Raw genomic sequence first — 15961 nt, 5'->3', positions numbered from 1 at the left:
CAAATGAGTACCAGCACTCAGATCAATTATCTGCTTCACTGTACATGGACAAAGTTGCACAGCCAGTAATTCGCTTCCTCCTTTATTATTGTGAAACTCGCCACAGAGGAAGGACAGAGATAAGCGGAATCGATCCTGGTACCATGAAGCTCTGTGCCGGAACTAGTCGGAACTGCTCGTCTCCGAGCCCACATCTGCCCTCAATCCCAACGACGTTTTGTATCTTATATAAAAATTCTCCCCCTGAGCGCACCTCTGCAATCCACAACTGGTGCAATACCAAGCGGGATCGAGTGCGTAACTCGGCAGAACCTGCATATGCACTGATCCCTCCTGTGGAGCTCGGCTAATTGCTCCCAAGGGAGACCCCCTACTGAAATCGGCACACCACTGAGGAGAGCTCAGGCATGCAGATGAGATCCTTGGGCTGAAAGCAACCAATGAAATAAAAAAATAATAAAACAAAAGAAACTGTCCACATAAACAAAACAAAACTTCTGTGCACTGACAGAAGTCACAGAGATACCCTGTGATGGCAGCAAGTCCAACCGCTGTAGGACTTCCGCTGGCTGGTGGTGGCATCTCGAACGCGGTCACTTGGATCCATCATGCCACGGTGATAGTACGCACTGCGCGGCCTTCCACGGAGTGGAACACTCCCAGCATCATAATCTGTGTGCCGGCATTCCATGATGGAACAGCTGCGCTGCGTCCAGAGGGACGCTAATAATTAAACGGACGGTCAAACGACGGGCGCAGACTCGTGGGGATGAGCTTCTAGGCAGCAGCCTGCCTCTGCTCCCACTCCTGCTCTGGGGGGGAAAGTTATGGATTCCGCTGCGCATGAATGAGGGTTTATGGACCACTTAGGTGAAGCCAGTTAGGCTCATGGTGGGTAAATTGAAGGCACATTCTTTTCACGCATCGCCGGATCAATTCTGCATTGCAAATTTTATAAGGGGCAAATAAGATGTGTGTAAGGGGCTGATTATTTCTAAGCCAGTAGTAACATGCAGCTCCGTATTCATCGGCAGAGATGCGACAGTCGAGCAAGCTGGCAGCATTTTTAATTTAAAACAGTCACAGGTCTGCTGGTTATCTGCTTAGCCGATGTTCGCGACCAAAGTGATTTCAGAGCCATTATCATCTGGATAGTTTGCTCAGGTTAAGCATTTGGGTTACTAAAGAGATACCAGTTGGAACTTGTAATTCAGAAATTTTAGCTGTAACGCCCCCTGAAGTCGGAATTCGTACTCGGGAAGTCGTAGGGATCTACACAACCCCAGGCTCAGAATTCAAGATGGCGGCGCCCTTTACAAACAGAAGTTAAAGCTATAGTTCTATACTGTTTATTAGCACTTATGAGTAATTTGTGGCCATTAAATCGGCCGCACACAGTATACCTGTGGACATGTAGATAACGGTGTTTTACTGTATGTGCGAAATACCGTGAAATTTGTTCAAATCAACTGATATCACTAACAATGGCTTACGATGAACCTAGCTAGAACTGGAGCCTGTTTCAGAAGGTAGGATTTTGTGCTTAGCCGGACAGCTTGTTGGATTTAATGTAATCTGGGCTAAATGCACGTTAACGAAGATAAAGACCATTTAAACCTGGCTCAATTAAATCTGACAAGTTATCTGGCTAAACAAGAAATTCTGTTGCTTGAAACAGGTCCCTGGTATTCCTAAATGGCTTTCTGACTTGCTGTAGTGGAACGCTGTTAAATCTTGTGTGATGTCATTCCCAGTTCCAAGTTCCGACCTCTGAGGTAAATGGAACACAGCATTACGAAGCCAAGTGCCTAATTAATGACCAATCATACATCCAAAATTCAAGTGAGGCGGCCACATGTGAGAAGGCCTACCTTATTGGGATTGCTAGCGGAGACGATCCACACACACTGGGAGTTGCTCTCGTACTGGATCGGGAAGTTGGGGGACATGAAGGTTCCCGCGGGGCCTTGTAGATTTGATCCACAGGTCTTCACTGAAAGAGGAGGAAAGAAAGTGTAATGTCATCTGATTAGACGTGACCATCGCAGGCAGCCCGCCGGAGTGCCATTACTGCAAACCTGAGGCAGTTTTTTATCAATGAATGTACGTTCAGCTTCATTCTCACTTCTTCACATATCCAAGAATCATGTCACGCCAAGTGCACAATCTCCTCCAGAACATCTCATTTGCTAGACTTACCCTCAAATTATTTGTTACACAGAACTACATGAAGATGCATACAGAGTTATCTTTTAATGTCAAAACAGATAAAAAAAAAAAAAAAGTCTGGTGATTGCTCCCCGCTCGATTTTCCATCCCAGAGTGATGGCGTTGGCTTAAAAGACAAGGAGGCCTTATCTCCATCGAGTGCAGATGTTATCAATCACTGGGATCTGAAGCGCTTTGGAAATAAATAACTAATTATCTCTTAACAGATTGGGAAGCCATCGATATGTTCATCCTACCGGAGCGTCATTGGCATGCGGCGCGACTGGTGATCGGAGGATCAGCGATCTTCTGCTGAAGCAGAAGCTAAAACTTACTCTGCAGTCAGCCCGCAAAGCCGCAGAGTGAGACTTAAAGCCCGTCCGATAGCGAAGGAAAGCAGAGGAGTCAGCTGCAAGAATCCATGACCTGATGCGTAAAAATGGGCACCTTGCTTACAGGAAAGACCAGGAGAGATTTGTTGTCTAGCGTGCTGATGCCTACACCTTAATCTTCTCCACAGTAGATCCAGCACAAAAAAAAGAAAAAAACATCAGGAACTGTAAATGTTCATTAAAGTTCTTCTGGTTTTCTCTTTGTTCCTGAGCTTCCTGCCAGTTAGTAACATTTATATTTAATACCGAATGACAGTAGAATTTACTGTAGATACTGATATTCAAAACACTGCTAAAACAAAGACCATATTTGATCTCAGCCTTGTGCTATAATCTGAGCTCCAGTTTTACTAACCTGCAAGCAACAGTCATTTTGAAGAAACAAAAAAAAAAACACAATTTAGTAGTTAAAACAGAATTATAATAAACATACCATACCCTTGGGCTGTCCTGAAAGTATAGATTTAGGCAATTTTCTGCATGATTTCATGTGGCATCGTAGTTAATTAGTTTGTGCAGCCTTTGCTGCGGGAACAAACAGACGCTTCAACAAAACTGAGCTTCTGGTTTAATGGGATGCAGGAGGTCAGGGCAGAGCTGTGATGGCGGACGGGATCGTGGGGTTGGTGCCGGCAGCCAGCGGGATCTGACTGCTCGTTCTGATGTGGAGCTGGAGGTGGGTGATGGCTGGGTCTCTTTGCATCTGGGCAGTGTTACTGGTCTGGAGAGACAGGTGGTCGGTGACATGGAGCCAGTTCTGAGTGGCCTGCGAGTTGGTCTCACACATGGATTTGGGCTGGACCAAGGAATCACACACTGACGCACCGGGGGCGGTGGCTGGGCATCGCGAGTCAGGAAACAGAAGATTCATTACAGGCATCCCCACGCCCCCGGTGCCGCCCCTTCTCCCAGATAATGGATCTCATTTCTGCTACATACGGCGATACCGCAGTTATCGAGGCTTCGCCGACCGCTCATTTTTCACACGGCGAACACCCACCTGGATATCGTTAATGATCACACATAAATTCACGGCACCTTTTGTGAACTTCGGAGAGAGCATGATTTCACAAACATAAAGAGGGGGATGTGTCGCTTTTATAAATCTCCGGTCCACCTCAGGGCCCTTTTCGGCAGCTGTAACATCCTGCATTGTTCGCGGCACCGGGAGGATGTACAAAGTCTATACAAAGAGTGGTCCGACACCCAGGAGACGCAGGACTGAGCTGGAAGCCAGGAAGCTACGCTTAACAAAGCCACACATCCGTAATCCAAAACTGCAATTCCGAGAGTTTATAAAAATTCAAATAAAACTTGCATACTGCTGAATGCAGCAGTGCAGCTTTACGGCAGGGTCTTCTGCAACATGACGCATGCCGTGTTGGGAACAATGACTGCAGAGCCGTTTGTGTTCTTGCCCTGGATTGATCGCATTGGCCAGCAGGTAAATGGCTCCTCGCTCGTCGCATGTCCGTTCTGAGCGTCGGACACCAGCCTGCAACCTTCCGGGTAGCTTATTTTCATCAACGATATCTTTTTTTCGTTTATTTGTAACGCACAGCAAACAAACCACTTCAATACGTGGTTTATGCTCCATAAGCAGATAGGTTAGGAGAGGAGGCTGCACATCCGGAGTTTTCCCCATCTTTTAATCACACGTTTGTACAAAGCAAGATTTCGGAAAAAAAATGCCAATCCAGATATAAGGTCGTTTTCTGAGATATTAAGGAAAACGCCCTGGACAGATGCTGGATTACCCTGAACACCTGTCACTTTGGACCAGCTTTCTCAATTCTGACGCCGAATGTTGCCGCTTTAGCTAAATTAGCCCATTAAATTCAGGTAGGGACACAATCTGGCTTACAGGACTTGCACGAATGAAGAAGGAACAAATTATTTTCACAAGCAATTATAGTAACACTCAAAACTTCCAGAACAGAGCTGGCCTTCACCTCCATTCGAAGTGTGTGATATTACGGCTCGCACAGAGTCCAACGTCAAATATGCGCTCTGTACCTTCTACATAAATGCTCATATTTATGCGGGGGGGGACACACAAACCAGCTGCACCACAAAGCAGATACACAATTGTGATGGGAAGATGAATCCATATGAATGGCTGCCATATTGGTGCCATCTGTCTGTTTGTCATGTGGCCATATGGCACTGTATTTACCCACAATAACTTTTAAAATATCATCTGCTGTCTAATATCACGGTCTGCTAGTGGATAAGTCATCTGTGGACAAAAGGAGATGAAGGGAGTCACAGACAGTCTCCCCAACAACAGGATCTTTAAAGTTGGTGATGAACCATTTCAAAATGCAAAATGACACAAAATCTCTCAAAGTAATTCTGAATTTATGTAAACTGATCAAAGTGTTTTTGCACTGACTAGTGTATGCCAACTTCCTTTATACAACCCCTAGGAGTTGCCACAACACAGGCCCTTAACAGCAATAAAGTTATTTTGTGAGAAGTACTTTGGTCATATGTACTTTTTATATATGCTCATGTACAGTATGTGCAAAGGCTTAAGCAGTCAAAGAAAATGATGTTTAAATGATCTTCGTTTCGGTGTAAAACTATAACATCATGTCTGTTAAAATGTGTCCGCTTAGCCATTTCAAAACCTCTCCTAAAGTCACCCCACTATTTCCATCCAATACACCCATGTGTTTTCTAGCTTGACCACTAGCACACCTTGCTTGGCCAATCAATACCTCAACAAGTCATTAAATCAATTAAGAGAGTCGGTGGTGAAATTTAACAAATATGTGTAATGGCTGAGGTGCCCCTGAGGAGAGGTTTGGGAACAGAGGCGGTGTTCATCTAGCCATCCAACAAGATATCAGCAACTTTCTGGAGAGCAGAAGAAATTCTTGTTAGTTTTTTTCTTATTATGTCACAGTTCATTTGCATATGTTATAATGTTATAATGTTTTTTATTCTGAGCAAATATATATTTACTGCCAAGATAAATAACTTGAAATATTTTCTTTTACTGCTTAAGTCTTTTGTACCGCCCTGTATATAGACTTGTAACAGAGTAAATTTAATTTTAAAATTGTTATTATTGAACGAGCATAATCTAGGTAAAAATAAATAACCACCTGTCAAGACACTTTAACTACCAGTTGACATATAACTGGAATATCTTGTCAAACTCACATAAAATTCTTTACAAAAAAATAAACACAAGAAAAAACCTTCTATAAAAACCAGCAACCTTCTCTGTTACAACTCATGAATATGCACTCCTACTACACGCTTTGTCCTGACTTCCTACACAAAAAAAAATAAAAAATACACACACACACACACACACACACACACACACACACGTGTCTGAGAGTGGTGGTGCAGACCCTGAAGAAAGTTCTGGAACTCATGTTCAAGCCTCGTGCCTCTCAGTGACCTCTGGGAATTCACGTGACTCCACGTGAAGAGTAAGTCACGTTTCACACCAGTGCTGCTCGTGCAGTACGTGAACAAGCCTCGTCCAGCATGGTGCCGCCCGCTGTCAGCTTCTTGAAAATACCAATATAATGTATGAGGGTCCGGTTCCTAACATGTGATGGGACCCCATATAATTGATATCAGAATTGAATATGTGGATTTTAATTGACAAGATAACAATGTCGGTGCATTTCAGCAAAGCAATCAGAGGTGTATGCTTAATTAATGAGAAAGTAAGTCTCAAAGGGAACAAAATGCTTCCTGGTCTCCTGGTATGAAATACCAAGACAATAATTATACCTTGAAGTTGTTCTTGTCGCTCTAACTCATTTTAGTCCCTAATTACATGTAATTAAACTGTCTGCCTGAAATATTGAAACATTTTAATTTCCATTGTTCATCTAAGAGCAGGAGGCGAATATGTGGAATAATGCATAACGAGTCGCAGGATGATCTGAGCAGGAAACAGAGGTGACTTGTTTTCAAGCCCCCCGCCCCACTGGCATCTAAAAAAAACCTGGGAACTGCCTTATCTATACTGCCTATAATCCACCAGGGGGTCAACAGCATCTGCCAATCACAGACAGGGTGAGGTCCACCGTGTCCATTTCTAGGCCAGTTTGTAGCTTGTGCACTATTTACCCCCCTCCGGGGCTGCGACAGCGAGCAGATGGGTGAGCGGGTGTGGGGGGGGGGGGAAGGCTCACCTTTGCAGACCGGCCGGTGGTCGCTCCAGGCGGCAAACACCTCGGCCACCCTCTGGCAGGTGATGGTCTTGGAGCCCTGGAGCACGTGGTCCTCGTCGCAGGAGAACTGAGCCGTGGCCCCGATGCTGGTCATGCCACAGAGAACGTGGTTAGTGTCAGGAAGGTTTACGTCTTGCCCTTCCCTGGGGATCAGTGACATTTAGTCTCACGCAGATTGTCGTGTGTGTTTTACATGGATTTTGGCAACCTGATGTCATTAAAAACCACGGCCACTTAAATGTCACATGCATGTCAAACATTTTTTCTCATATAAGCAAGTTGACATGGAATGATTATAATTACCAATAACGTCAGACACATATTGTTTCCCAAGTGCAGTAACTCTCAAATCTGTATCCAGGTAAATTCAGCGGATAAGTGGTGGTATTCATTAACATTCTATTATTACTGCTGTTATTATTATCAATAATAATTTCCAGTGCCATTATCAGCTTTCTACAGGGAAACATCATCATCTTTTTAAAACATAAGCCCTTCATGGGTCAAAACCTGATTGCGATGGAATATAAGCATGCAAAAATGAAAAACGATAGACCCGACAGGTCATGTGTGACTGCCTTTATAGATCAGAAGCTAATGGAGTCTTTGAAAAAGCCTTGTACTATAATAATAATGATAATGATAATATTGTTGGTAGCTGATCTGCTATTTAAATCTCTCTCAGGACAGGGCCCTGAATTTCACTGAATTTCTGACGACCCAGGTTGCTGAAAGGACACTCTGTGAATGGAGGCGAGACACCAAGATATAATTGTTTGAGAAACCATTAATGAGCCATTTAAAAACTTTTTTTTCCGGACTGAGAAACTTCTAGCTGAAGCATGCTGCGGCAGAGTACCCATGAGAGGCCGCTGCTGATGCACTGTCTGAGTCACGAGAGAACAACATTTCCCAGCATGCACTAGTGCAAAGGACAAAAACGAAGCTAGGACTAATGACAGCGTACCATCGGGCTACCACTGGGAGCAACTACCAACAGAACTGTAAGAAAAGCATAGATAGGACCTTGGGAATGTAAGCATGGATGGTGTATTTCATAATCGCACCAGAGGGCGTAATTAGCTGCGATTTACATTCAGGCAGAACTATGACTTGACATGTGATGCACAAAGGACACAACATTTCCCCAAAATTATGCATATTCCACTGTAGGGTAAAGTAATTTCTGTCCTGAGGGCACATAATCCTGCAGGTTCTTCAGATGCTCTTCAATTACCATTTCATTTACATGAGGAACCCTAGGAGAGGAATTCATATCCAAGCAGAGGCCAAGAATTACAAATGGGGCTGGAACACAGCACAGCCGTCCGACTGGCTTTGGAGAACTGGCCTGTCCAATTTTTAATCTACCACCTACTCCATCAGCTGTTCTGCGGTCTCCTTTTACGCAAACATTATAGCATTTCTACAAAAACGAGAAATTACTGAAATGTTTCAATGTATAATTTAGTATAGCAAATTAAAATTGACTTTAATGAGTATTGTCCATATATTATTCTGTATTGTTTTTAGTAATTATAAGGTCACTTAAATATTTTATGCTTTTTGCTAACGCCGCCAAGGGTGACTGATGTTACAAAATACTTATCTGAATTATTTAAGGAGATTTACAAACAGCTAGACAAGCAGGTAATGCATGACTAAATGTATGTGTTAAGCAGAGGTGGAGATTTCAGGTCCAGGGAGTACAAATCCAGACCAGGATTTTGTTTCAACCAACCAGGTGAATACTCTGTGACTGTGACTCGACTGGTTGGTTGAAACAAAATCCTGGTCTGGATTTGTACTCTCTGGACCTGAAATCTCCACCTCTGGTGTTAAGCATTTACAAGTGTCATCAAAGATCAGTTTCATTAGCACCTATGGTAACACCTTACTTGAAGGGGCACAAATAACTTAGTCACTCACTTCCTATTCCAAAACAAACCATGAACTAATATAATCACTGTATGAAATACATGAATCATCATGATGGATTAATGGTGAAGGAACATGGGATCACTAGTTTCTGATTAATTAATGCCTTAAGTAAGCATGTACTACTACATTAGTTGTGCCCCCTCAAGTAAAGTGTTACTGCACCTATAATTTCTCCCAATCCAAGTTTACACCTAGTTTAGATACACAGGTATCTCTGTGTCCATTACCATCAGCAAGAGCAGGTCCTTAAAGGCAGGTCAGTCACATGGATGCCATGACTGATATAGGGAAGGAGGCCGCACTGGAACACATCTCGACGGCATCCAGAAGACTGTGTTCTACAGTCCCCTACAGGGAAGAGCGATTACCTAAAGTCGGAGCCAATGCGCTTCCCGTTCTCGGGTTCCCCAGGGTCCGGGCATGAATTGGACGCTTGCTTAATTCCTCCTTCATTTACTAGAGAAGAAAACAGATAACAGTGTCATCACAATCAGAGCTGGTCCGCAGGTTTAGAAGAAGAAGAAAATAACGAGTCTGCAAGCAATACATGCCTAGTTCATGCCACTGCCTTTCTCCATAACGCAACAGACAACAGGCACTTTCATTTATTGTTGTGGGACAGCAGGGGTAACCTGCAGTAGGGGACTGATTCTGCGGTAAGTGTGCTTCTCTGCTCCAGAAGGATCTCTCCCAATGGCTTTATATAAAGGTCACGCAAAGGACGAGAAACCACATGATAACAGACAGCATATTTAATGGTAGTTTAGCTCGTGTGCTAACAGTAATTTGCGAGAGTTCCGACCTTAAAGATTCTGACAGATTATCTCATGAAAAAAAAAGGTGTAGTGGGTGCAGAGCATGGAGACGCGAGGATGACTTATCTGGAGCACTTCCCATCTGAGGCAGACCACGGTTAGTCACTTTTTATTTTCTTTCTGACTGAAGCTCTTTGAAATGCTGTCTATTAGTATTCTGTGGCTGGGACCCCGTAGCCGTGTTTCACATAGCGCTAATTAAACTGAAGCTATTGCTCAGGCTTAATTTATATATTCAGCGCGCAATGATTCTTCTGGATAAGAGTAAAATCAGAGGATCTCCCCAATTTCCTGCACATCTGCAGCAAGGTAACACCCACCCAGGGTGAGGGTGGGGGGGGGGGTGTCTCCCAAACATGTAGTGAGTGAATGGAAAAGGATTTCAGTGGGAAAATCTCCAATTTCCAAAGCGACGTGCCCGAACGCTCTCCAGGACATCAAACACGGTGGGTTAAGGTTACACGCTTAGGGGCTTATAGGCTTAAAATAAGGCTCAGCGTGTCCCACTAAACATGGATCACCCGTGTCACACGCGTGCCCTTTTATATGCCATTGCGATCCCACCCTCCCTCAAAACAAATGAAGTGTCACTGCAGCGAGTGTATGAAATTTTCACAGCATATTTCATGTATCGGAGAACATATAGTTATTCCCTGATATGCTTGGGGGGGGGGGGGAGGGGGGGGCAAAAGTAAACAGAAAAGCATGGCATGCTTTCTCACAGATGGTGCCCATTACTTTTTAATGATTGTGGGGGCCGTCCGAGCGTGTGTAGCACACTGGAAGCATCACAAATGCTGATTCTGTGTGCTCTGCTGATATCCGTGCAGTGAGGACTGATGCCGAGGACATTACGCTATGAGGAGCGAAGATGTGCAAAATGAGAGCAGACCACATGTCCGCATAAAGGACAGAACGCCAAAGTGTAACGCAGAGACAGCAATTTCAGAATTAGCCTCTGCAGGATTATAAAAACTTAAGATACCGATCAAACTCAAATGGTTACAAAAGGTGCTAGTTAGATCACAAGTAAGTAAGCGGATTCAACAATGTTTGAAAGACAATGATGTTCAACCTACAAAATACATTCCAGCAGCCATTTCTGGGACTTGATGTACCAATCATCAGGCTGCAAATCTGTTGCTCTAATTGCCAGGCTACTTGTGATTAAATTAAAAGCTAGTTTACCCTATTCCCCTATTAGGGGAGGAAAGCTCCTTAGCTTCATAAAGTGTTTTACAGAGTTCTGTAATCCCCAAGCCTTTTGCGAGGCTTGATGGTTATTTCACATAATGCATCTATCGTCAATGCTTTTAAATCCAATACTTACCAAACTCAATACATCCATATATATATATATATATATATATATATATATATATATATATATATATATATATATATATTCTGCTCATAATTATGTTTTACGTTCATTTACACTTGAGTATACTCTTGGTTAATATCTCGCATAAAATATAACTTTTTCGTTTTAACATCCTCATGTTTATAATTGAGACCTTAAGTTGCATTAAAACTATCCTGTCAGTTTAAATTCCCCCCTTATTATTTTTTTTTTATATTGAAAGGAGTATTTTTGGTAAGACTCTCTGCTGCCTGGGGGATTGTTTTATTCTGTTACAGTAGTAACTTGTCTGGAGAAAATACGGGTTTAAATCAGACAGTATAGAGCCATCAAATATAATCTGAAAAAATATATTTGGGTGAAAGAGTGTGGTTCAGGCATAGTCCAACCCATAACCGTTACTAACAAAACATCCAGGAAAAATACATTCAGCTGCATCAAACTGGATGAAAGGCAGAAAAAAGCTGAATTCAAAGCAACCTACCAGCTATCATTTTAGCAGTGTTCTTAATATACAGACATTTTTAATGAATGCAATTGTTTTTCCACTTCGTATTTATGTTACATTTATGAATTCCTTAAAACACCAATCAAACGGAATGCCGCGATTGGGAGGCAAATTATGCAAAGGGAACTTTATGGGGGTTGCAAGAAGGTAATTTCTTTGCGGAAGCTCTCCGTACGAAGAGAGATATGGCAAGCAGACAAACAAAGATGTTCCTTCCCTGAAACAAAGGGAAAAAGCGACTGACATCCCTCTGTCATTCTGCTGCACATGAAAAGCTGTCAGTGCCTGCCCATGGACCTTGCCTACACCTTCTCTATGTGGAATAACCCACAAAGACTGCTTGCGATTTCGGCACGATTACAAATAGCACCATCAGACAATTTCACTACAATTACAGACGTAGAGCATCCATAACTGCACTGAACCTTATTCTGTGAGTGCTAAACCCTCTCCATAGCATGATGCACAAATGGGCACCGTGTGCCCTGCCTGCCATTCCCAAGGTACTCTTGAATATTTCATGCCCGTGTTGTTTGATATGTCCGCTTGTGTTTGTCCACTTGGTGGCATACAGGGGATGCGGCAGGATGTCATTTCTGAGATTGAACAGACACACTCGCCAGGTGCGAGTAATGGAAAAGACTATTACTGATGACCAACTAATCAACCAAGCGACCAACAAAAAAGCAAACAAACACATTCTTTCTGGGGTTGCTTGACATCTTTGAAAAAAACACCTAGAGACAGTGTATATGTGTGACAGGCTAGTGATATTTGCTAATCAGGCTCATGCACCCACATACTGTACAGTTCCCACCTAGAATGGGCTTATATAACAACTTACAAAAAGATGGGCCAATATATGCCATGGTAGCGCGCGTTCTTGTGCTAGGTTGTGGAAAACATAACTATGAGACATAAAATATTGCCATATGTCTATTGTTTAACAATAGCAAGGACATTATCATGTCTCTAACAGAGTCATCTAGCACAAGGGTAATTTGGTGGATGTATTCTTCATATTTTAACTGCATTGAACAACCGTAACCACTAGAGGCCAGAAATCACCCTAGACCCCAGACCATACGTCTCTCCATTAAGCCGTCATTTCCAAAAACATCAGGTACCAATATTCAGAATGCGCTGATTTTTCTCCACACTGGTAGTTTTCCATAAAGAGGCAAAACAAATCAATATTCTGATAGACTTTCTAAGGTGCACTGAAAGAGAAAATAAAACTGTCCAGAATAAAGTATAATATAAAAAAGACTGTAATGACTTTCAAAGGCTATCAGTTTCTAGTTTAACATCACTGAAGCACAGGCTGAAGACCAGACAAGCTGATTAAAGCTTTCAGCAGCTGGCCAGACACAAACAATGTTTGAGGACTCAAGAGTGCTGGTATTTCCCTGGGGTGCTGGCTTAAAATGCTGGACAGACCTAATGGCTGGCAAATAGATAGATAGATAGATAGATAGATAGATAGATAGATAGATAGATAGATAGATAGATAGATAGATAGATAGATAGATAGATAGATAGATAGATAGATAGATAGAAGTGTGGATGGACGGATGGACAGATGGATGGATGGATGAACAGATAGATGCCTCAAAACAAACAGTAGAAAAACACTATTCTGAAGAGGAAAGTCTGACATTCAAGTGCTTCCGCAAAAGGACTCGTTTTAATGATAATGCTATATTTCACAGGTGAAAAATCTCAATGGACGTGTTATCCTGTAACAGCCCTAAGGGCACCCAGAAAGAGGCGACCGCGGGCGTGTTGCAGAGAGAGCTCCACAGAACTCATGCAAAGGAACCTTCTTAACGAATTCAGGGCACCTTATCTGATCCTGGAGCGCTGGCACTGATGGCCTGCAAACGCTTATTGGTGGAGACAGTCGAGGTACAGAGACATACATTTCAAAGACGACGCAAAGAAGGACATAGACGCAAAGGCGCCCCCCACTCACAGATGGCAGAAAGATGAGGAATTATTTGATTCGTATGCCATATATATATATAAAAAAAAAGCAAAAGGGAACTTGCATCAAAAGTTGAATGCAGCAGAACCTATCATCATAGATATTTACCTGCAACACAAAAGATCACAAACACATACGTCTAAAAGCTTCAGCTGTTTAAATAGGGGAAGGGGCATCCTTTGTGTTCGTCATGAAACACGTTAATCACAGTCTTTTTCATCCTCCCACATGCAGAAGATACCTACACCACTAAATCTCAAGGTCTATTTCACATTCCCTTTGCGTTGTGTGAAATCTCAATGTAGTCCCACTGCATGTCTGTCAGACCACCCCCGCAGTGTTACTACTGTCATTAGCACTGCCATGAATGGCCTAGCTACGCCTAGCCAAAGGGATGGTGCTAAAACTTGAGTAGCTACCAGCAAATGAACCCCTGTCAGTATTTCGTGGTGTTAATGAGCTCCCCTGTTCATCAAGCAGATCATGGGGAAAAATTAAATATCGCAATTAATTAAAAATTATATGTAAAAGAAATAACATTGTACCATGTGACTGCATTAGCTCCTTATTCACCCAAGAATAAGGCGAATTACTACAAAGATACTCCAACAACACAATATATTCCAGAGTGCAATTCAAAAACAAAAAATACAGAATGGAGGCGCTGATTGGCCACTTTGACTAACATCTCTGATAATAAAAAAATTAAGTACATGGAATCATTATAGGCCATTAATCAGTCTGCTTGTGCAGTTTAACAAAAATAGCTGTACAAAAAACAAGCTATCGACCTATAGCCTTAAATGATACAAATTAAGCACTATTTCTAAGTCTGAATTCAAAGTAACGTTGTCCAGAAATATCACCTTAGCATATGCAGGTTAATTAGTTTGTCACCCATGCCCACACCCACTCTTACTCCCATTGTGTTATAATCATACTTTATGACAATGATAGCGGTATATCTCCAAAGTCAGATTGTACATTGCTGCTTAAAGCCATCCGCGTCTTCCATCTCCATAACTCCTGGAATGTCTCAAGGAATATGAATAACAAAATTTATCACAGCACAGAAGTACAGTCAACTGTAATTTGCTTGAAAAATAAAATCTTTCACTTATGTGGAGTTGAAATGTCATAAAGCAACCTTTTGTGCAGCCCCTCCACCTAAATATACCGTATAGATTTCTTTGATCGCTTTAGCTTCTGTCTCAAGTGTAAGGGGTTTGTTTTCATTAATGAAAAAAAAATACAGATTGTTTTTTTTTTTTTGAGAAGCGAGATCAATGTTGCATTTTCTCTGTCGATTCGGGAGAGCTCTGGAGATCCCTGCTGTCCATGCGGAATGCTAGGATTTCGCTTCACAGCTCGAATATGCCAACGATTATTACACTCTTCTGATTTGTGCCTTTTGGCCAGCGCAGATATCTAACATCCAAAGGAATCCAAAATCTGCAATCACTGCTGGTTGGTTTCAATTCATTGTCAGGTTTCTTACAATGTTATAGTACGGTCTTTATACCGTGTTCGTGTAATTAAACGGTGCTGGGTTAGGAGTAGGTAACCTGACTAGTTAGCAACCAGTGGTTAATGACCCGCACAAATGTCCTAGAATGCAACTTCTATGCATCTAAAAGAACGAAATTGCATATCCTGTTCATTCCGGACCTTAGTTCCTCTGTTCCATTAGTCGTATCCTTTGTTGTTCAGTTCTTAATGTGCACAAAGCACATTTCAGCATCTTCTGTAAACATTAGAATCGGAAGAAACAATTCCAGACTGGCATAGAAGTGAATCTGAATCAAATTCAAAAGAAAAAAAAGAAACGTGTTAAATGCATTACAGTTTACATCAGACAAAAAGCGGATTGTCAGAGACTTTGTTTTTAATCTTGTACAGATTTCCCCTGACAAATGAGAGATAAGTCTGGCACTCAGCTGAACAAGCAATAAGGAATTTCCAAGGATAATGACAAAGTTTTTGATTGTTACAGTTCTAAATGGCTGTCACTGGATAAGCAGCATATGCATGATTCTTCGACACTGATTTTTTTTGTCCTTTCAGTTCTTTAATCTGAAGCTGATTGGACAAAATACTGTTTATCTGTTCATGGTCAATGAGTGGCAGTTCATGGTTTTCGTTTTGTTTTGTTTAATTAAAATGCCCCCCTTTACAGGTAAACATTACAGGACTTTTATGTCAGCAGGGGTCACGTCCACAGTGCACCGGGAACCTACGCTTGGTGTTTTTTTTAAAAAAGGCTTTCTTCTAAGATGTTCTCACAACAAACACAAGGACACCTGGCTCCATGGAAAAGCCAACCTGTCCTCGAGCACTGGCAGATCAACAGAATGCTTGTAAAACCATTAGGCTGACATCTCCACTCTTTGTGTTCACAGCTACGTAGGAGTCAAAGACATTTCTATAACGAGTCTTGGTGATGAATTATTAAAGCAATAATCTGTTTGTTCTCAGGAGCTAAGCCAGCCTGGGTAACACAGGTCCAGCGCACATGGATTTAATGAAATCCTGGACACCTGTG

The 15961-nt window shown here is 42.3% G+C and overlaps 1 protein-coding gene across 1 annotated transcript in view; it reads right to left on the bottom strand.

The window, feature by feature from the left end:
- csmd3b (CUB and Sushi multiple domains 3b) overlaps positions 1-15961 on the bottom strand; it is a 421904-nt gene that overhangs the window by 142092 nt on the left and 263851 nt on the right. Inside the window, exons 9-11 of the mRNA XM_048993485.1 lie at positions 9115-9202; positions 6767-6891; positions 1872-1993 (exon numbers count right to left, since the gene is read on the bottom strand). Coding sequence (XP_048849442.1) covers positions 1872-1993; positions 6767-6891; positions 9115-9202 — 335 coding nt within the window. The remainder of the gene's footprint in view (positions 1-1871; positions 1994-6766; positions 6892-9114; positions 9203-15961) is intronic.

The sequence above is a fragment of the Brienomyrus brachyistius genome, chromosome 23 (genome assembly GCF_023856365.1).
Source record: "Brienomyrus brachyistius isolate T26 chromosome 23, BBRACH_0.4, whole genome shotgun sequence".
Classification (NCBI taxonomy): Eukaryota; Metazoa; Chordata; class Actinopteri; order Osteoglossiformes; family Mormyridae; genus Brienomyrus; species Brienomyrus brachyistius.
This window is presented reverse-complemented; position numbering and strand designations above follow the sequence as displayed.